The sequence below is a fragment of the Clinocottus analis genome, unplaced genomic scaffold (assembly GCF_023055335.1).
Source record: "Clinocottus analis isolate CAN_PGR_092001 unplaced genomic scaffold, fCliAna1.0.p SCAF_19, whole genome shotgun sequence".
Taxonomy (NCBI): domain Eukaryota; kingdom Metazoa; phylum Chordata; class Actinopteri; order Perciformes; family Cottidae; genus Clinocottus; species Clinocottus analis.
Window position 1 is genome coordinate 3,396,163 of NW_027175920.1, and position 21,292 is coordinate 3,417,454.

Sequence of the window (21,292 nt, forward strand, 5' to 3'; positions counted from 1 at the left end):
TGTGTGCTTCAGTGTGTTCAGCCTCACGTACCTGACACACACTCACACGGACACACACACACACACACATGCACCCCTGTGAGTACACTCAACCTTGATGAAGTAAAGGACGACTTGCGAATGACCAGATGGCATCACTATCGGTGCGATTACGTAACAGAATTTGGTTTCCCACATCCGTATTGATGGCTTCAGCCGGACTCTAAGCAATCGGCCTCAGTGTTTAAGAGGATGTTACAGCCAATGACAACAACAGAGCTGCCTTCAACCTTCCTTTATTCTGCCTCTATCCACCACGAGGCTGGTAACTTAAGCCAGGATGGATGACGGCTGCTCCTTTATTGTCCTCTTCTGCGTCTTTTTGTACAACAAGCGAACACCATTCAGACTGCGTTCGAAAGGCGTAGAAAGCTTGTGTCGACACCCCGTCTGGTGTCCGTGGCTTCAAGAACGTGGCCTTTATTTTGCTCCTCATTTATCTAATCTAGGCTTTTTGACTTACTAACTACAGTCCAAGTTTACAGATTGATGCATTGACTCTAGAGTTGCAGAGTGGGAAGAGATGCTAGGTGTGGGGATATTTCCCACCCTGTAAAGTTTTACTATTTCAAAATTTCCGTCAGTGCTGTTCAACACAATTAGTTGAACTCAGTGTAACAGTATAGTCGCACAAGTAGAGTCACAAACGCAGAGAACAGACTCAGTGCAATTTGTTGTACTGTTCAGAAATACTAAGTTTGCATTAGCTAACATTAGCCAACAGAAACTTGCAAAACACCTGCGTGTATTAAATTGAGCAATATTATTACCTTATATTTCTTATGGATGCAACTTTTAACTTGTAGGAGTATTACTATCTCAAAAGTTGCATGATCTAGTTTTGAAGATACTTTAAGTTGATCAATAACATACCAATAGCATGGTATTCTCCCACTCTGCAACTCTCACCGTGTATAAAACACACATTGTGTTACCGTAGAGGAGCGTGTTGCATGCCGGCCCCTTCATAACCACTCCTTCTGCTCTGCTTCTATTTCCTCTGTCTCCTTTTGTCATCCTCCAACCTTGTCTCTGTCTTTGTCCTCTCCTCTCTCTCTCCTTCTGATATTCTTCTCCTTGTTTTCTTTCCTTTTGCGTTCCCTCGCTCTTTCTTTCTCTCCACCACTCTCATCGGTATATTTTCCTGTCTTTTTCTCTTTTTTTATATATATCTCCCACTCTGTTGTTAACATCCTCAGCTGTGCTCAGACCCCTGCATGAGGCTAACGCTCATAGCGGATTGGTTGTAGCTGCGTGCATGAGGAGCACTGGGGGCCCAATCAAACGCAGGCAGGAACAGGAAATGGAACGGGAGACAGGAAGCACCCGCCCACAGGGGCCTCGCAGGTACCACCACTGTCCCCCCCCCCCCTTATGTGTCCGCAGCGGTGCCTGTCTCAAAACCACCTCAGACCCCCTTCCTCCCTTCCTCCCTTCCTCCCTTGGTGTGTGTCCTCGGCTCAAGCTGTCCTTAAAACCCAGCGCAGGACTCCTGTGTGTGTGTCCTCTGGGTCCTGGCTGTCTAAAAGCACCTCAACACCCTCATGTTTGTGTCTTCAGCTCTGGCTGCCCAAAATCCCAGAACCCCTTTTTTTGTGTGTGTGTGTAAATCCAAGCACTGCACTCTCCCATCCTGTGTGTGTGTGTGTGTGCGTCTGATTGTGTGTACGTTCTCAAGCACACTCACTTGACTCTATACAGTAACTAGTATCCCCTTTTGTGTTTGTGTGTTTGTTGCAGTGCAGTAAAAATCTGCTTTGCTCGGCTCTGTGCAGCCATCGAGAATAGAACGAGGGAGAGAGCCTCTCTCTGCTTTTCCGTGCTTCGCTGCTTCCCTGCGCTGTTGTCGTGCTGCTCTTTGTCGCTTTGTGTGCTGCCACGGCTTCCCTCTGCTCTTTGTGTGCCGCTGATCTGTCCCTCCGTCCTCTGTGAAGCTGCAGTCCGTCGCTGTGTTTCTGTCCCGCGTGCCGCCGAGCGATCGTAGCCACAGATCCCCGTGCTGTGGTTTGTTGTTTTGTTTGCTCCTCGCTGCTGTGTTTGTGTGTGACAGGCAGTCAGTTTGTCTGTGTGAGGAGGGGAAAGATCGTTTAGATGATAAGTGTCGTATTTAATAGTTGAATAAAGTGAGGCGGCTTTCTAGAAGCTGATATAAGAATAAGTCACATTTATTGTAGTTCAATAATAATAATTGGACTTGCAGGCAAGTATCGGGCCCACGCGTCCTACGATTTAATTATTTATTTATTTATATCTTCAGGTTTTGGTCTGTTGGTCAAACAAAACAAGTAGTTTGAAGATGTCAACTGCGGACATTGTAAAAGCCATTTTTAATAGTTTTAATGACCAAATTGTTATAAATGAATTAAACAAAACACTCAAAAAAGGAAATGTATTGAGTTGTATAAAATAAAAAAAGGAGATTAAATAGTATAAATATGAATTAATAATATTACTCATGCAGTAAAACACAAGGAGACATCAAATAAAAAGTATTTAACAGCCATTTTTAAATAATAAATAGTATTTATATGTCCATGGCTCCTGGTTTTTATCACAGAGGATCTCGGGTTAAATTAGTATAAAGTTAGCAAGTTAGAAATATAAACACGGTGGTAAAACAATGGTGGATTTACTTACTTAATCTTTATAATAACGGGTTAAGTCTTTGTTTCATTAAACTATGAAGTTTAAACTGCAGCAAAATTTGTAAAAAATAATTAATTGCAATTCCAACATCAGGAGGGAGGGAAGAAGGAGGAGGTAAAGCTCAGCGCTCAGCTTCTTTTATTACTTTCCTCCTCTCTATTGATCAACACAAGCCTCAGATTTATAGCTTGCTGCTGCAATGCCTGCTGGGTAATTACTAAGGCTGAAAAGAGACCAGAGAGTTCAGTGTGGGGGGATGGGGGCTGACACTCCCGTAGACACAGACAGGTTAGCGCACAGCGCCGATAAAAATACACACACACACACACGTTTACCCACTTGAATCGCCGCAGAGCGGATCCACTAATGTTGAACATATATCATGTCCTCCACATATCACTGTATGTAAATCAATAAAGTAATATAGCGGCCCGCCGAGACCGAATTACTCCAGACTGTAGAGGCCACATTTATTCTCAGAGTTGATCTACTGCATCAGCGCAGCGGCGGCTAGATTGCTGTTTTCATAATCAGATGAAATTCTCCAAGTCGTTCTTCATGTGTTCAGATCTGAGAGAGAAGTTTTGGTTGAATCTGCGGCGATCTGTCAGTCGCTGCAGCCGAGCTTGTGCCTCTCACTCGTGCTGTGAGAACGCCGACGCAACGCGGTTGTGCTGCTTGCACAAGGCTGCATCATCATTGTGTGTTTGGAGCTGTTTGTTCTGTAGAAAAGTCAGCTTGTGTGTGTGTGTGTGTGTGTGTGTGTGTGTGTGCATCTGTCTTCTGCTTGTTTATCCCGGTGTGCTGTTGTGACCTTCCCTCTATGCAGTAACTCACCTGACGTCAGAGCGGCTCTGTTTTGTGTGTGTGTGTGTGTGTGTGTGTGTGTGTGTGTGTGTGTGTGAGGGGGGGCGGGGGAGATCCCGCACTGCTGGCTGACTGACACCCTCCCTCTCTTGTGTCCTCCAGTGAACAGCCTGGCCCGGTCCAAGTACTGCTGACGCCCAATCAGGAGGAGGAAGAGGACCAGGCGACGCCCAACCAGGACGCTGCTCTGGGCCCGGACCCGCCCCCTCCACCCTATCGGCCCGCTCCCCCCCGACCCCCGCTCACCCTCAGCATCCCTCACCCTTGCGCCCCTTCCAGCCAACAAGGGGAGGAAGAGGAGGAGGAGAAGGAGGAGGGTGGGTGCGTGGGGAGGAGATGGGAGGAAGGCCAGGATGGGAGGGAGGGAACGGGAGTGAGGCTGTGCGAGTTGCTGCAGGCAGGGGGGGTGAGTGTCAGACCCCTGGGGAAGCACTTAGCCATCTCTCTGCCCTCGCTTCCTCTGCGTCTCTGGGATACACACACCACACACACCGCACACTCCACACACCTTGAACCCACGCGCACACACCCCCCGCCTCCGCCCTTTCCTCCTCCTCCTCCTCCTCCCCCTCCCCCACCTCCCGCCCTGGAAGCCTCTGGGCAAAGAAAACCTCTCACGCCCCTCTGGCAGCCCCCTCAGCCTCATTGCACCGCCGGCGCCGCTCAGCGCTGGCCGAGGCACGAAGCCGCCGGCGACAGCGGCGCGCGCCATTGGTCCTCCTGGAGTTTGGACCGCCCCGACGCCGTGGTGACGCCGTACGACACGCCCCCGGACCGATGTGTCCCCATCAGGCCGCAGACGAGCAGTCAGCGCTACAGCTACAGTTGCCAGTCCTCTCCAGGACACTACAACTCCCAGCATGCCCCGGGGCAAAAGAGGGATCCCTGCTGTGACTGCGAAGAGGCTGAGCTGTCGGAGCTTGACTCCCTTTACCAGGCCAGTCTGCAGGCTGGAAAGACAGGTACACACACACGCACACGCACACACACACACACACACACATGCGCGCACACACACATAAACAGGCACAAAACCAACAAACCCAAGAGCTACCACCATACAGCTTCTGAAAAGTATTACAGTGACATATATGAACAATTATTATATTACACTTTAATATGAATATGAATCACAAAAAAATGTATATTATAGCTGAAACAATCAGTCCATCAATTAATTCATCAATCGTTGATCAACAATTTAGATTTTAAATTGATTCTGTGAGCAATTTAAGAGGCTTCTTGGCGTGCTGACACGTTACTTTAAGAAATCACAGAACTTTATATTCAATTCTCAAAATTACAAAGTTTCCAAACAGGAATTGCACTAAAATATTTATAAATTGTTGCACAAAATCTGAAGATTTCTAAAAATTGCTGAGATGGTGCAACCATAAAAACAAAACGCGTCAGTTTGAAGACTTTCGTCAATAAGTGTGATGTATTGGTTCAGTAAAGGGCTGCAACAGAATTCATGTTGAATAAAATATGTTTTTCAGATATGTACGGCTATAGATTCATGAGCATATGGACCATGAAGAGTTTTCTTTAAAAGCCTCCACTAAAATGGCAGACGGCATGTTTTTAGAAACCATCCTTGTGTGTCCGTGTTTTGACCTCCAGCCTGCTCGTGTGTTGTTTCCAGGCTGCAGCCCATCAGAGAGGCTCATATCAAGAGTGGGCGGCCAGACTCGCTCCAAGACCCCCAACGCCGACATGGAGAGGAGTGTGTACGGGGCGGACTGCTCCCCCACCTACCTCAACAAGGTACAGCGTCCACGTCTGTCCCCTCGCGGGTCGTCTGTTGGATCCATTTTCCGGCGTCTGACGAGACCTTGTCTCCCTCTGCAGCCAACGATGCTGCGGGATCCGCGTTTTGGGGCGGAGCCTGATGACGGTGAAAACCTGCGACGAATCGGACGCAGTCTGAGCGGCACGGTGGTGACCTCGCGCCGCAGCCGCCTGACTGCCACCCGCAGCTTCGTGAGTGTGACTTCCTGTGCTCTGCTTCCTCCCTGTGGCCGCGGCGTTGAACTGCAGCTGCCCGGCGAACGCTCGGCCGCTGCGCTTACAGACATTATACACATGCAGCTTTCTCCCCCACCCTCCGCCCACCGGCTCTTCTCCCCCGCCGTTTGTCTCGTTTCTCCCTTTTTGTGCTGCTTTTTTTCAACTCCCAATCTGTCGTCCTCTCTCTGCCTCTCCTCCTTCTTTATCTCTCTCAAAGGTGAAGCAGGCTGATGTCAGTGCCTCTCCTTGCATACTTCCTCTCTTCTGAGTCCTAGTTGCTATTACACCACTATCATCTCCTCCATCACCTTCATCACCAACACCTTCTCATCACCACCTCCCTCCACCGCTTCACAGGTAAACACTGCGCTGGGCACATCTGCCTCTCATTGTACTCTTTAAAGGGAAATAGCACTCGTCGGCTTAAGACTCGGAAGAGTGACTTATTTCCTTAGTTGAGCTACTTTGAATGCCAGAAAAGAGAGAGGGTGAGATGGTGTGTGTGTGTGTGTGTGTGTGTGTGTGTGTGTGTGTGTGTGTAAGAGAGAGAGAGAGAGAGAGAGAGACAGAGAGAGAGAGAGAGAGAGAGAGAGAGAGAGAGAGAGAGAGATTTCTAAATCAGGTCAGATTAGCAAAGTCCAATTCTTTTCTTGGTACATTTTTCATTTTTGGTGAACCTTTTAATTTCTGGCGCAGTAGTAGGTTACGCCACTATTTGCACATATCTATATCTTGGGCATGTGCATTCATTTAATTTACCTCAAGGTTATTTTTGTCACGCCTGTGCAAACCTGTCATGTGTCAAATTTAGTTAAACTCTCCAAAAGAAAACATTTAGCTTCTAGATAACACGATCGATCTAAAACATAATTATTACAAATGAGCTGTGAATAACAGCATCATGTTCATCTGATCCAGCTTCAGAGACAACGCGGGTTTTATTCAACTTTTGCAGCATTACTCTGTAACATCTGTCATATTTTAACAAGATGTTGTTGTTATCTGTTGTAGAAAAATAGTATTATGTTATAATTAGTAATAATTACATTATTTTGCTCTACGCGACAGCTCGGCACATCGACTGGCACTCGCTCTAATGAAGGCGCTGAAGGAAGAAGTCTCGATATATCACTGAATAATATGTCAGTTCTCGTCAGCGCTTCACTTCGTAGAGGAAACACTGACAACAGAAACTACTTTTTTTTCCCCCGAACAGATATGGAATATATCAAACTGTAGCTCTTGTGGGGGAAGCTGCCTGAGGCACCTAAATAATAAACAAACCAGGAAACAGTGATGTTACAAATACAAAACAGAAGAATAAAACACTGCAAGGAGACACTCACTCATAAAACCATTTGTTTTTTGTCTGTTTTGAATGTGAAACAAGCCGCACAACCGGTCTCCAATATACGAGGCTTTATTCCCAATTGTTTCCGGCTGCCTTGCTTTTGTTCTGTGCATGTAAACGTTACATCCTGGTTTCAGACGCCTCGGGAAATTGAGTATTCTGAGAGAAACCTGGAAACTGACAACCGGTTTCTGATCATTCACTGGAATTAAAACACAGTCGCACGCTCCAGAAACATGGATCCACTGTTATTAATTATACAGAAAGATGAATAACCGGGTGTATGATGTTGCATGTAGAGGTCATGACCGGAAGAGGATGATAATATGCATGTAATTGCTGTGGTGTGCCATTTCAGATTGTTTCTGGTTGACTTTTCGCACCAGTGGGTTTGTGTTTGAGCCCATCAGAAAAGCTCAAGATAGGGAATTCTGCACTCTTTAAATCTCCAACAAAAAATTCATAGTTTGCCCCTTAAACACAGTAAAAATGGTTGAATTTGAGTTGCACCTTCCTGCTGATCCAACCTGCTGTCTCCTCTCTTGTCTCAGGAGCTGCCGGGCGGCGCAGGGAGTTTCTGGCTGTGTCTGACGGGCGTCAAGCTGTCCTCCGACCAGAGTCCCGCCGTGCTTCACTAACGTCTCGCCGGGCGTCCGCCTCCGCGCCGGGGGGGGGAGGGGACGGCGGCAGCGGCGCCGGCATTCCTGGACGGGCCTCGCCTCCAACGGACCTGGAATCGGCTTCGGAGGAGGATCCGACTCGACTCCTATCCCGTTCCTCCTCCTCCTCCTCCTCCTCCTCCTCCTTCTCCCGCAAAAAAACAAAACAAACAACAACATGCACACGCAAACACATGCACGCACACATGCACATCTACACTGATGTAGAGCCTCCCTCAGCGCCTGCAGCACCCTGCTTAGCCTCTCCTTGCCTTCCTCCCCCCCCCCCTTCCCTTTCTTGACCCACTATTCTGTCTATGCAGTCACTCTGACCCCCAACTACAACCTCAACCTTCCCCTCTTTACTTCCCGGGACTGTTTCTTGTCTTCCCCCTGGGTTCTCAGAGGGCGTCCCCCCCTCCGTGCACGTCGGCCTGACGAGCGCGCCGCTTTCGGCGGCGGCGGCGGCCCGGTCGCTCACTCGGACAGGGGGTCCGACGGGGACCTGAGCTCTCGGCTCGACTCGTCCTCCATCATACCGGGACCCTCAGCTCAGGGGGAGACTCTTACCAAGTAGCTACGCCTCTTCCTCTTTCTTCACGGGCGTTTCCTGTTGGACGCACACATAGCAGAACTGAGTCTGTTTCAGATGGACAGCCATATTTTTTTCTCTCTTTGTTTTTGGGATTGTTTTTTTTTTTTCTTTTTCTTTTTCTTCCTGTGTGCGCGCACAGTCAAACCCGCCCGAGACCGAACTCACTAATAACTTAAAAAGTCATGTACAGAAACACTCATGTATGAAACCTGTATGTTAATTAATAAGACCTTATGGAATGTTGGTAATGATAATTAACAAATATTGATAAACTTAAAGTGGTACTTCCTGACGTTTGCATTTCAAATAGGAGTGGAGTGCACTTCACAAGTGTCTAGCTGGAGTTTCCGCCCCCCCAAAACCGCTCGCCGACCTAATGACAGCTCTCCCGTTTCTACCGGGAGATTAAACAAGAAAAGCGCTTCCTTTTTTTCTCCGCTTCTTTTCCTCGTTCCTTTCTTTCGTTTCCCTTTTTCTAGCTGTTGTTTCTTCGCGCTTGCTTTCTTTCTTCCAAACAGGAAACGGTAGCACCAGAAATGGGCCAACACGGGGAAAGAAAGTGGTGAAGCAATGCGAGTATGTAGGTTAGGAAACCCTTCTCTTAGGCTTTATCAATGAATACAAGAGATGACTCAAGTGCGCTTTACAAGGTTTTCTCGGCAGAAGTGCACTTTCCGAAGGCTATTTGACTGAGAAGCAGCTGGAGAGACGTCGATGGCGTTTGTTTTTCTTAAAAGGCCTCAGGTGAACTTCAGTGGCACTTATCAATTCACACTTTATCATTTCTCCCTCCCACTGAAACTGGTTTTGAGACCTCAGATGTGAATAGAAAATGCTCATCTTCAGCCTGAGACAGTGAGATGTCTAATATGAATATGCTTTATATGATATATATGTATTAGAGGTATATTTTCAGCCAGTGAGCTATCTTCTTCAGAGATGTCAACCATTCCTCAGTTGTATTAACAGTTATTATACAGTGTTAACTTAATTCACCCCCTTTACTGAGGAGCATTCTGACATGTGTAGAGAACATTTATTATATGCTTTATCCTATTAAATATAATATAAAATAACAGAGTCCTTATACAACAACTGGCCAATGTAAAGTTCTTCAAGAATTTTAAAGATGTTGATTGATCGTTGTAACTAAACCAAAGGTTGGCACTTAACTCAGAGAGCGTATTAAACATTGCTGTTTTTATTTTCATTTAGGTTCAGATTCTGTTGTTGTTGTTAATGTTTGTTTTTTTTGTGTTTTTGTTTTGTTTTCGGGGTTCTGGATGTGGGAGAATGTAGCCAATTGTAGCGCATGAGTCCGCTATGCAAATCAACCTTCCCTCACAATCCTGTATCAGAGACAGTCAGGAGGCAGACACACCCACCCACGGGCGCTCTCATGGACTCTGGCAATGGTACGCAGAGGTGGAGGAGATCTCATGTTTAATGCTGCTGGTGAACTTTGTTGTTCTGCATCTAACTACTTATGTTTCAACCGACGGAAATGCAAAAAGAGAGCAACGAGCGGGGAGGGGAGAGCCAAAAGGGAGGAAGAGAGCGAATGAATGTAAACTAAAGGATGAAAGTGTGTGTTTGTGAATGACGCCGGTGGTCCGAGACGAGAGAGGTTCGAGGAGTGAAGTGTATGTGGGTGTGTGTAGACTGTGTGTGTCAGTTCTAGGGGTGGTGTTGCTCGGGGAAAGAGGGAACCTGTATTTTTGCAATAAAGTTATTACCAATGCACTCCCACAGGGGGCGTAACCACCGTACTACGCCTGTGTCCTTGTTTGTTTCAGCAGTGATATAGTACAAGACTGCGAAAAAAACAAAACATGCTCCACTTTCTGTTGGTGGTGCTAATCATTTATTCCACAAATCTATGATTTCATTTTTGCATGGAATATTTACGAAAACTGCGTATTTGTATTCTCTTAGAATCATTCAATACATTTTAATGGTGTCTTTTCACACCACACGGATCATACAGAATTATTAGAGCCCGGAAAAAGCTCCTGTACCTAAATATTTTAACAGGTGTCGGCTCTTGTGCCGTTTTTACACATGAAAAATGACCTAAATTAGACGCCACAGCGCTCATTTCTGAAGACATATTCCAGAGAAAATGTAGAATTACATTCGAAATGTAAAATAAAAGAAAGTGCGAGGTTGTTGACCGCCTCAAGAGCACAGCGTCGTGATGAGAAACAATTCAAATCATATCTTTGGAAAACACTTGAATAGTTCCCTCATCTGGAAGGCTACTTCATACATTTGGGTTGGAATTATGATAATTTAATCCACTCAATGTATTAAAAAACTTAAGTGTAAATTTGTATAAATGATCCCCAACTTTACCAGCTACAATATTACAGTGATTTATAGCCTATCATTCTAAAATTGGCCATTTTACTTTTAGTAGCCTTCTTTATGTTTATTTGAATGCTTGTACGTTTGTACATTTTTGACTGTAAGACTTTTACCTGCAGCAGTCGGCTACATGGAACTAGTTTTTCTTCAATAAAAGACACTTCTTCCACTTCTGCACTGTCGGTTTCATACAAAGATGCATTTTTAGTACAGACTATGTATATGTGGATCGTGTGAAGCCCTCACGTCAGCATGTTGTCGTGTTGTCTGCAGTCTGTGCCTCTGCCACTAGATGTAGGCAGCGATACACTTCCACATGCGTTCACACATCCCATCACTCCCACTCATTCACAGGACTGCAGACACATTGTCATCCTGACAAACACACAAACATACGCAATCTTTTCCCTCACACACAGCCCTTTGTTGACAAAGTTTTCTGTTTAACTCAAGGTGACAGAGTGTCGGAGTTCCTGCTGAGGAAACAGGACGATGACATCTCAGAGAAAACTGTGTGGTGCATGTGATGAATCAATACCTAAACCTTTCATATTCGCCTCTCCGCGGTACTGGGCGAGTACATTTAACGTGTCCGTGAGGTCATTGTGTGTTTTTCCTGCTATGCTGTTAAGATCCAGTGACCTGAATTCAGAGATACTGTAGGATGTTGTTGCTAAGTGCGGTCACTTTAATTGGTCCTCTCTCCTCCTTTCCAAGGCCTGAAATGTATAAAGGTTAATGTACTTTTCACATCTCTGGTGCTCAGAACAACCTTCTTGCTTGATATCAGAAGTATTGTGCTTGCAGTAGATTGTTAAAATGTAAATGTCAGGTATCGGCTTAATTGGAAGATTGACAATATCACAGAAACTTGCAAAGTACTTGGAAGCCACAGACACAGAAACCACTGTTGGGGTGCAACATTATACTTTCTATGTTGTTGTATGCAAGGAGACGTTTAGATCTGTCAAGAATGAGGCGCATGAAAGAGGTGTAGATGCACTTTTGATGTTCCAGAGACGTCTCCAATTAGAGACACTACAGTGAGTGGGAGGATTTGTATTTAATGACTGAGAGGTCGCTGAGAGAAGGAGACATCGCTCTTAAAAATGTCACCAGCATTTGTCATGCATCGAGACCAACACAACCCAAATGAATCAATTAAAAATGTAGATGCAAACACACACACACACATGTAGATAAACAGAAACATAAAGCATGAATAGTAAAGAGGAGGTGAGGGTGAGGTTGGTGTGGAAGAGGATAAGACAAGACTAAGGGGTTGGTATTCAGTGTATAAATGATTGTCGGCTGGGTAAAAAGCTTCTTCCTCAGCTGAGGAAGATCAAAGTTTTTGCAACCAAAAGTGACATGAAAGGGTGGAGCTAACTAAGTTAAGCTAACATTCATGGACTGTCTGTGAAGGAGTTGAAGTTCAAAGACAGAAAAAACAACTTACAGACCAAACAACATCAGAAAAAAGGGGTTTATCAAACTTACATTTTCTTTTTTTTAAATTATTTTGAGAATGATGCATGAAAACAGGTACAACCTGCAGAACTTAGTTAGAGGTTCAGTCTAGTGGTGAAGGAACTAGTATCTTACAATTAACTTCACCTGTGTACATTGATTGTGAAATTCCTACATGCTGACGTGCGACTTGCTCGAAACAAATCATTTAGAAGGTGGACACATTTTACAAAGTAGTCAAATTGGAGTGTTTTCTAATAAAAAGTCAATATTAGCCCTGAAAGCTTTGTCGACACGAGGTGTAAAAGTTCAAAACTGTGCCAACCAACAACCCATGTTGAATCTCAAGCGTCTATTTCCATAATGCAGAAATATACTGGTTCAAAAAATGATATACCTCAGACACAATTTGTCAAAAGATTAGGACCAGACCAGACAGGATGAAGGTGATCATGACCATGTTAATGCAAAAGCAGATACTTTGTAATTGAAACTTTATTCCCATCCTATCTGAGCACACAGCACGGCTCCAGCGGCTCAGGCGGGGAGGTGTGATGTGGCACTGAGAGAAGAGGCTCGGAGGGAAAACTAATTACTCACTGTAACTTTCGTACTGAGCGCTGTTAGCGGCGGTCCGCCTGCTGGAAGGACAAGTTGTAAAATAATTACGTAATTAATGGAAGTTAAGAGGACCTTCGTCTTCATGTTGAAACCAAAAGTTTACAATTTGGGCTGAAAGTTACAAGATTGATTCCAACATGAAGCTGCAGCTAGTCAGCTTAGCTTAGCATAGCTTAGCGACTGGACAAAGGGAGGCAGCCTGGCTTTGTTCAAAGGTAACAAAATACCTGCATCTCTAAAGTTTCGTGATAAAGTCATATCTCAGTTTTCGTGGCTTCAAACAGTTGCCAGGGAACCAGGGAGTTAGTCGAGAAATGCCACATAACCCTCGTATGTTTTGACCTGATGGATGATGGTTCGCTAGCGCAGAAGCCAGGGGCAAGTTCTTCAAATTCATTGCGACTTTCTGTCTCAAAATGTCCCTCGCCAAAAAAATGTCAACCTGCTGGTGGTGCTAGACGTCGGCGGCTCGCTTCAGTCGGTAGCGTTTAAGTCCGAGAGCCGCGCCGCTGTTGTGGCTGAACATTCAGAGAACCATTCAAACACTCTTTGTTTTGCCGTATCGCATAGAGCCCGGAGTTCCTGCAGCCAAACACAACTTCAAATGTCACATTCGTGAACACGTGCAGCCGGTATCCCTCACGTGCACTGCTTTTAGCCAATGAAACACAGCGCAGCTACATTTGGGTGTGTGTCTGAGTGCAAATGCCTGCAGCACAAAAGCAGATGAGGCCTCATGCTGTCACAAAAATCTGTACAGTTGTTATCATCTATCCAGATTATTATCTGTCTCTCCTCACAACGTCAGCTTTCCTTCCCCCTCTCTCCTTCCCCTGTGGTTGGTAGCTACAGGCGGCGGCGGCGGCGGCGGTAGGCCGCTTAGCTTCCTCTGGAGAGGAGGGCACGTGCGGGGCGACTCACGTGCGGTGTCGGTGGCAGACAGACGCTCACACTCTCTGCTGGAGAGTCATCGTGGGCTAAAAATAGTGCAGCGGCGGAGGAGGGAGATGAGCTGGAGGAGAGGACTGAAATAGAAACTTTGGGGTTATTTTTACCCCTCTGCTGTATCCCACCGCGACTTCTTCCCTGTTTGCCTTTCATGTCTATTGGTGTATTAATGACTCGTGGTTATAAAGTAAAAGCTGGCGTGTTGCTTCCCTCAGTAACGGACCCACGCAGAGACACTTGCAGACTGCACGAGTTCAACTTTTTTTTTGGACAAATGAACTGCACTTTACCCCAAAACACACAGAGCTGGTGAGGAGTGAATGTTTGCAAGGAGCTCCAGTTTGTACATCCCAGACAGTCAGACCGCAGTGTTACCATAGCAACCGTTGGCTCGTGACAGCGCACGTGGACAAACCGAGTTATTCATTTCCCTCCATTCATCCGCTCGTTCATCCATTCATTCACTCAGTCACTCATTGATGCAGTTTTCCATTGAGCTCTTTCTTTGTCTTCCTCCCACATTGATGTTTTTGGTATATTTGTGGGGACACTGCGTTGACAGATGAACAGAAATAATTATATAAATAAGTAATCCTGTAATATGAACTGACATGTGTAATTCCTCTATTTAACATTTTTAAGCAGTAAATATTGATTATCTAAACGTTTGTAAATGATGTCTTCATTGGAAAAGTTCAAATTGTTGTCAAATACTGTCAACCTGCTGCGAACAAGTATATCTCTGACATATTCTGTTCTTGAGGGTAAAAAATGAACCAAAACCAAAACATCAAGGTTGTTTTATTGCAGTGAATTGCATAAATGTTGTTTTCGTCTATTTTTCTGGTCACTCAGTGTAAATGTATTCTCTGAAAAGCTTGTGAAGTGCACTCAGTTCTACCGGCAGAGCAACACACACACACACACACACACACAAAACATAAGCCTGCCATTATTTCCTGAATAAAAGTCAGAACTGCCTCTCAGGGTTTTTTTCATCTGAGATTCCAGAGGGTGCATTTTTTCTTTGTTGAATCTCCTCCCCAGCTGACATCGCCAGATATAGATATTTAATGAATGCTACACATTTGTGTAGTGAAAGAACAAGAAAATAGCCAGGAGAATTGCGAACGAGAAGTAATCACTGCAATTATTATCATCATTTCACCGCCTTTTATTTTTTTAAGCCCTCGGCGGCACATAGTCCTCTTCTAAAGGCCTCCAGTTGCACATTAACTCTTAATCCATCGCAGTAATACTTAACGCTGAAGCCATCCACTCTCTCCAAGCATAATGGACCCCTTCCTTTGCCATCTCTGTATCTTTTTCGTTGAATTCATTTTCACTCGGCTGCCTCTTAAGTCATCCTTTCCCTCCTTCTCCATGTCTCCTCTGTGCATTTTCAATCCGCCCTGTTTGTCTCCACCTTTCAGTCATCCTCTCCGTCTCTGCCCCAAAGTCTCACATCTCCTCGCTTCATCCCACCAGATAAGGTGGCTTAACTGTTCCCTGTCACTCAACTCCAGCCAGTGGGCACATTATTATTAATATACTGAAACAATCAATAGGAATAGTACCTGCAGGACGGGGGGTATATTGTGTTTTGAATGTCAGACGAAATGAGCAAAGTGGTCCTTTGAGACCTGAACCGACTTGCCAGTTTATATGTTCAGTGCCAACGGGCAATTTAGGGAGAGATTGTCATGGTGGTTAGAAAAAAGAAAACAAAAACAAAAACATATATCTCATACCAACTGTATTGATATGACACATTCATGTCTTTTCATTCAGGTCGGGTTCATTTATAAGGGATTCATCTCAAAGGAAGTAAATGAAAGGTGGCTGTTTTGTGTAGCTTGTTGCATTCTGTGTGTCATACCTTTTGGGCCTCACAAGCAATGGGGTGCTCTGTGACAATACTGAGGGAAATGCTAAGCGTCTGACACAGCGGTCTCGCTATGTTGGCATTTCCTATTCCACAGGAGAGAGAGAAAGAGAGATATCTCTCCTCCGTCGTGCCTCCCATCTTTCATTCATCTTTGCTGACTAGCTGATGCACCCTCGTCCCGATCCCCCATGGCACAGTTATAATTGGATGAGCAGCAGGACGTCGTAGAGATTGTGTTCGTGTGTGTGTTTCACTAGACGTGTGCATTGAGCAAATTTGATTTATACTTAGTTCGCTTAAAAGATGTTCGTTCACACGAGGACTTAAGCGCAGCCTCCTGTGAACCAGCTTTAACAAGCTCAGTGAGACATGCTTCCACATTACATCCCTTCGTGATCTCCATGCAGAGGCGCCACTATCTCACCAATCTCCCCTTTCAGCCCGTGAGCCACACCTCCATGTCAATTTTGCCGTCCTTTAACGGAGTAATTCCTTTGACAAAAGGTGTTGTTTCATACTTGAGATCTTCCTCTATCTTTTGCACATAAACACGAAGACGAATTCTCATTTTGTGAAAGGCTGCCTCTGAGTAACGAGAGATTGCTCTCGCTCTCTCTCACACACACACACACACACACACACACACACACACACACACAAACACATAGCAAATTAACTCAGTAAGGGTCAAGAAAAGTGGCGAACACTTCTCCCACGTTTCCTTTGGTTTCATTGTTGTCTGTCTTCACACTTTTAGGGCCGATAACGCCACTGGAACCGCCGCTCATGAAACATTTTAATAATAGCTTGCCCTCTTGTGCATGGAGGCAGTAGCACAGCAGCAGCTAGCATGTTCAGCTGCTAGCATGTTCAGCTGCTAGCGTGATCAGCTACGCCTGTGATTCGTTGTCCATGTAGAATTAACTACCTGAAGTGTTCTCATGTCCTGACGAGCCGTTAGAGAAAACAGTTTCCAGCTTCTCAAATATAAGGGTTTTCTGATTTCCACTTTTTTTCTCATGATAGAATCTTTTTTTCCCATCCTAAAGTCTCTAAAACAAATGTATTAGTCAAGGAAATAATCGCCGGATGCAAGATTAGAGGCACAGAGTAAAGTATGTTTGGAGTGAGATTGGGATTTGAATGTAAGCGCTTCAATGTGGGTCACACCTGGCAGCACTGTACTGTAAACATGGCGGTTCAGGGTGTGTGTCTTTACCAGAGGGCTTTGTCGTTTGAACATAGAAATACACTTTCTGGTCTTGGGGCATTTCTTTGTGTCGTTCTTTTAAAATTAAAGGGCGCTTTTCTTCATTCGTAGATTTCATTTGGCAGCAGTGAAATGTTGAGGTACTGAGGTCAAGTTGTGCAGGAAGAAATTCTTTTTTTTTAAAAATGAATCTTATGAATGAGATTGAAGACCAACTAAGACGCAGCATAGAAAACCAACCTCTCTTTAAGCACTTGCTCGAAAATTGCGTCCCCAATTTAAAAAAGGTGTATCTCTGTAACCTCTCGGGCTATTTGAATAATTTAGTTGTTATAATAAGAGGTTTTGTTCAGATATGTAAATATCAGCCTATATGTTACTGGCTAAGTAAATAGATAGATAGATAGATGGATAATTACTTTATTGATCCCCTAAGAGAAATTCAGCAAAAATACATTATTGCTGTCGAGCAAAATAGTGTTCATGCTTTGGTAGAGGATGGACTTTATCCATTGGAAACATTCATTTACAGAGAGATCTTCAGTGATGCTGCAATCCCAGAACAGATTGTAACAAGAAGAGAGGGACCCCTTGACGTTGAACTGCGAGGAAAAATCTTAATAAACAACCGAGCAGAGTATATCTGCAATAAGGCAGAAAATTGAACGTTTGGTTGGTTGCAGCGTGGACGATGTGCATGTGACCGATGTCACTGATGCTCATCAGGTCATTTTCTCCACTGACAAGTGTAGGAGATTGCACCGGTCGTTGTGCGCGTTCACATCTTTCATGACGGCGCTCGAGTGGTACGATGTACCTACTTGCAGGATGGCAGCGAATGAAATCACTTAATCACAATTTATGGCCGACATGTCTTAGTTTGATGGAGTGACCACACATAAAAAAAGCATCTGCCCCAAACGGGAGCGTCCCTCTACCCCGCACATAAAAGGCAAACAGATTAGATTACAATGGCATATAAGAGATTATAATGGCACAGCGGGTGAAGAGATTTCCTACAGCTGGCGGACGAGATGAACGAGGGCATGTCGAAACTGACGAACAGCCAGTCGGACTCTTTCTCTGCGTGTATAAAAAGAAGAGATTAGGTGAGACTGAATGAGGAAGAGAAAGACATTAATCATCAGGGTTTTTTTGAGAGAATAGACAGGGTTGGAGATTGTGTGGGAATGGGAGGATTTTGAATGTGGAATAAAAATGAAAACACAACAGTGAGAAGTGACTTTCAGCAACTTCAGAAGGAAAATAAAGGATTGTGTCAAAGGGCACGCAGATTTGGGGAAACGAGGCTGTGCCAGATAAGCCTTTCTGCTTCCAACTGACCCTTGAAGTGAAGCATTCTGGGGTAGACAACACAGCCGGGGCATTGTGGGTAAAAAATAGCTGTAGCAATTATGACGGCGGCAAAAAAAGAAGCCAAGGACGTCGTTTCAGAGCATCAAATGGCTCAACACAAGCTTAAATTTCAATGCGAGAGCCCACTTTTCATCTCCTTTTTCTTACAGACAGAAAATGATTTCTGTAACATCGTATGTGTCATCGACAAACGATGTATGTTGTTTTTTAATTCTCTGACCTAAAGATACCAACAATTCAAAAACCTTGTTTTTTGTTGGGCAGCAATGATCTGCTGTTGCTGCAGAGGGGCTTTCTCTCCTACTCAGTGAGTGATTCACTGTAAATAAGCAACTATTTGCCAACAATCACATCCACAGGAAAAATTATAATATGTCATAATATGTGTTCAAAGTCTGTTTTTGCGAGTGTGGAACCACACACTTGCAGAGCGTCTCCGAGGGTTGCATGCCAAGGAGAAAGGAAACTTCAGCCAATCATATTTTTATCAGAACAGCTTTGCTGATGACAGGAAGCCAGAACAGCTTGTATTGTATCTTCTCACAGACGGATTCAGAAAAAGCCAGATTGCCTCAAACTGTTGGGGTGAAGTTTGGCTTTTATTCACATGCGAGGGTCATCGTCAGTCTTTATCATGATCCATTGTCATATTGTGCCTCTTATGCTATTGGATTACAATCTTACTGTGATCGTTCATATTTTTACTCGACAGAAGACGGGAGTGGCCTTGATTGCGATTGACCCTTTGCTAAGCCCCGCCCCCACTGATATCAGCACAACCATGGAGCCACACTGTCACGAACCGCCCTCCATGAATACATACCATTTGTTGAAAAACTAAAAAGCCATTTCAGAGACAGAAGGATGGACAAATGTGTTTGAAGAATAAATCCAGGATGTCAGCAGTGAAAACAGGTTCAAAAGAGAAACATATAGAAGCTAAAGCCGACAGATATAGACAGTATATAACGACAACATTGATTTGTAGACTGCTGTTTTGAAGCTCGCCATTTGAGTTCGCCATCAGCATCTGTACAGCCGTCACACGAAGCCCAACCTGAAGCACACTCTGATTTATGGTCTGTCTGACTCGAGAAAGGACCGTGATTGACATCATGTTGTATTGAACAAGACTTGCGACTTGGTGACAATGTTTAAAGAGGAGTCGCCCCCTCCTGGTCAGTAGAGAGAATGCAAGTATTAAGACACTTTCGCAGCGGCTTCACTCGACAGATCCAGATGTTGCGGCCTGCCGACACTTATTTAATTTGTTTGTGGGTTGTTAGAAAGCGTGTCTCTGGGCGCTGCTGTCGTGGGCCTTTAAAGCCCTTCAAGTCATTATTTATGGTATCTGGGCTTTCATAATAAACTTGACTTGACCTGTGGTCACAAGCTTTGGGTAGTGACCAGAAGGAAGGAGATGGACTCACAAGTAGGAGGAGAAAACACTTCACTCTGTTTATAAGCACAAAAGGAATTTGTCTGTTTTTCATCGTATCTTCGTCTGCACACGTGCTCCGTCTCGTGGGAAAACACGAAACAGACATCAAAGTGTCTTATGTTGCTATAGAAAAGTTAAAGATAATCTGATGAACGCCACAGATGAAATATACATGAAATTCCCCTTTTAATGTTATGTAATGGAAGCAATAGACGTGTAGACATGTGAGACATGTGAAGTTACTTAGTAACTTCACATGTTTATGTCCTGAAGCTGCACTCAAATGGGAGTTTTCGCCTCACTTCAATCGCCTGAATCCGATGGCCAAAGTGTGTTGTTGTTTTTTTCGGTGTCGTTGCAATCCAGTGCAGTGTGCCCTTTAGTTTAAGGACTTCTCATGGCTGCAGTTACTCTCACTTTCTCGTTGCCTGTTTCTTTGATTGATTGATGACTGCCTGCTGACTCCTCGCTCACTCCTCTTAACCGGCCTCTTGATAGTCGGGTGAGAAACAGTGCGGGGAAACAGTTTGCTTAGTTTCATTGTTTTGGACAATGAAGTACACATAATCCCGACTTTCACTCAGCTGCTGCTCGGCGGCCAGAGACACAGTTGGGCATCGTCCTCGCTTTTACGCGCACATTGTCGGAAAAATAAACCTAAATAAAAGCTTCAAATCGGGATTTCACTTTAGACGGAGCTGACGTGTCTACAAAGAGCCGGTGCTGACATCTGCCTGGATTAAAATGAGAGCATGTCTGTTGTGTGAGACGTACAAGTGAAAAACGTGTCAGATCCACTTGCAATGCATGTCCAATTGCGGGTTGTGTTTATTCAATCAAACATGACAGCAGTGGTTGTTGAACTCTAATGAGAGCACCTTGATAGTTTTCCTTCTGTTATTTCCCTCTAGTCTTTGTACCATCCTGAAGTGTCGCTCACAATCACAAATCTCACTCTGGAGTCGAGTCAAAACAAAGAAAGAAAAGCCTTCTTCAGTCTAACCTTGACATTTGCTGAAATGCGTAGGTGTCATGCAATATTCAAGGCTTTTTTATTATACTCTGAGCTCAAGCTGTGCCATAGAATTTACTTTTCTCCCACTCATGTGATGTTCTGCAGGCAATTAGCCCGAGAGACAGAAGCTCACACGACCCCAAGACCTCCTGGAGCTTTTTGGAGGTAAACATATCATTTAATTGTTTATTTGCTGAAACCAGCTGATAACGTAAAGAGCGATTGCTGATCTTCCTTCCACTCTGAGCATCACTTATGGCACCATGACAGGGAGGACGCTTCAGACTGAACCCCTTTTACCGTTGCTTCCTTTGTGCAATATCCTCCTCTTATTTTCTTCCCTCTTGTTGAAAACATACCTTTTGTATCATATATATATATATATATATATATATATATATATATATATATATATATATATATATATATATATATATATATATATATATAGAAACATAAGCTACATTCATCCTCGGTAAGTGGTGGCAAGCGGAGGTTGCTCCATGTTTCTGACACTACACATCACTCCTGTGTTCTGTGTTCTATGTGTTTGTCCCGAGGTTTTGGCTCTGGATCAGCGTTTATCGTGATAAAACAAAGAGATCCCGTCTTGCCATTTCGCTTGGTAATCCCTGGACTTCCAGATCCTCTCAGGCGGTCCTGCTAACGAGCTCGGGGGTCTCAGCAGGATTTAGGAACACATTTCCAACTCTTCGTCACTCCTCGTCTGATTTCATTTCCGCTGTCTCCGAGCCCTCTGTCTCATTCATCTCGTTCTTGTTACCCAA

At 44.6% G+C, this 21,292-nt stretch overlaps 1 protein-coding gene across 5 annotated transcripts in view; it reads left to right on the top strand.

The window, feature by feature from the left end:
- Positions 1 to 9,936, top strand: part of usp54b (ubiquitin specific peptidase 54b) — a 48,376-nt gene extending 38,440 nt beyond the window's left edge. For 3 of the 5 annotated variants that reach the window (XM_068582796.1, XM_068582797.1, XM_068582799.1), the window contains 6 exons: positions 1,239 to 1,386; positions 3,655 to 4,514; positions 5,198 to 5,319; positions 5,404 to 5,535; positions 5,780 to 5,794; positions 7,465 to 9,936. In XM_068582796.1, the coding sequence (XP_068438897.1) occupies positions 1,239 to 1,386; positions 3,655 to 4,514; positions 5,198 to 5,319; positions 5,404 to 5,535; positions 5,780 to 5,794; positions 7,465 to 7,551 (1,364 nt within the window). In that variant the 3' untranslated portion in view covers positions 7,552 to 9,936. Of the gene's footprint in view, positions 1 to 1,238; positions 1,387 to 3,654; positions 4,515 to 5,197; positions 5,320 to 5,403; positions 5,536 to 5,779; positions 5,920 to 7,464 lie in introns of all 5 variants that reach the window. The other 2 variants (XR_011077833.1, XM_068582798.1) reach the window with 2 other exon arrangements.
- Positions 9,937 to 21,292: the final 11,356 nt, after the last annotated feature.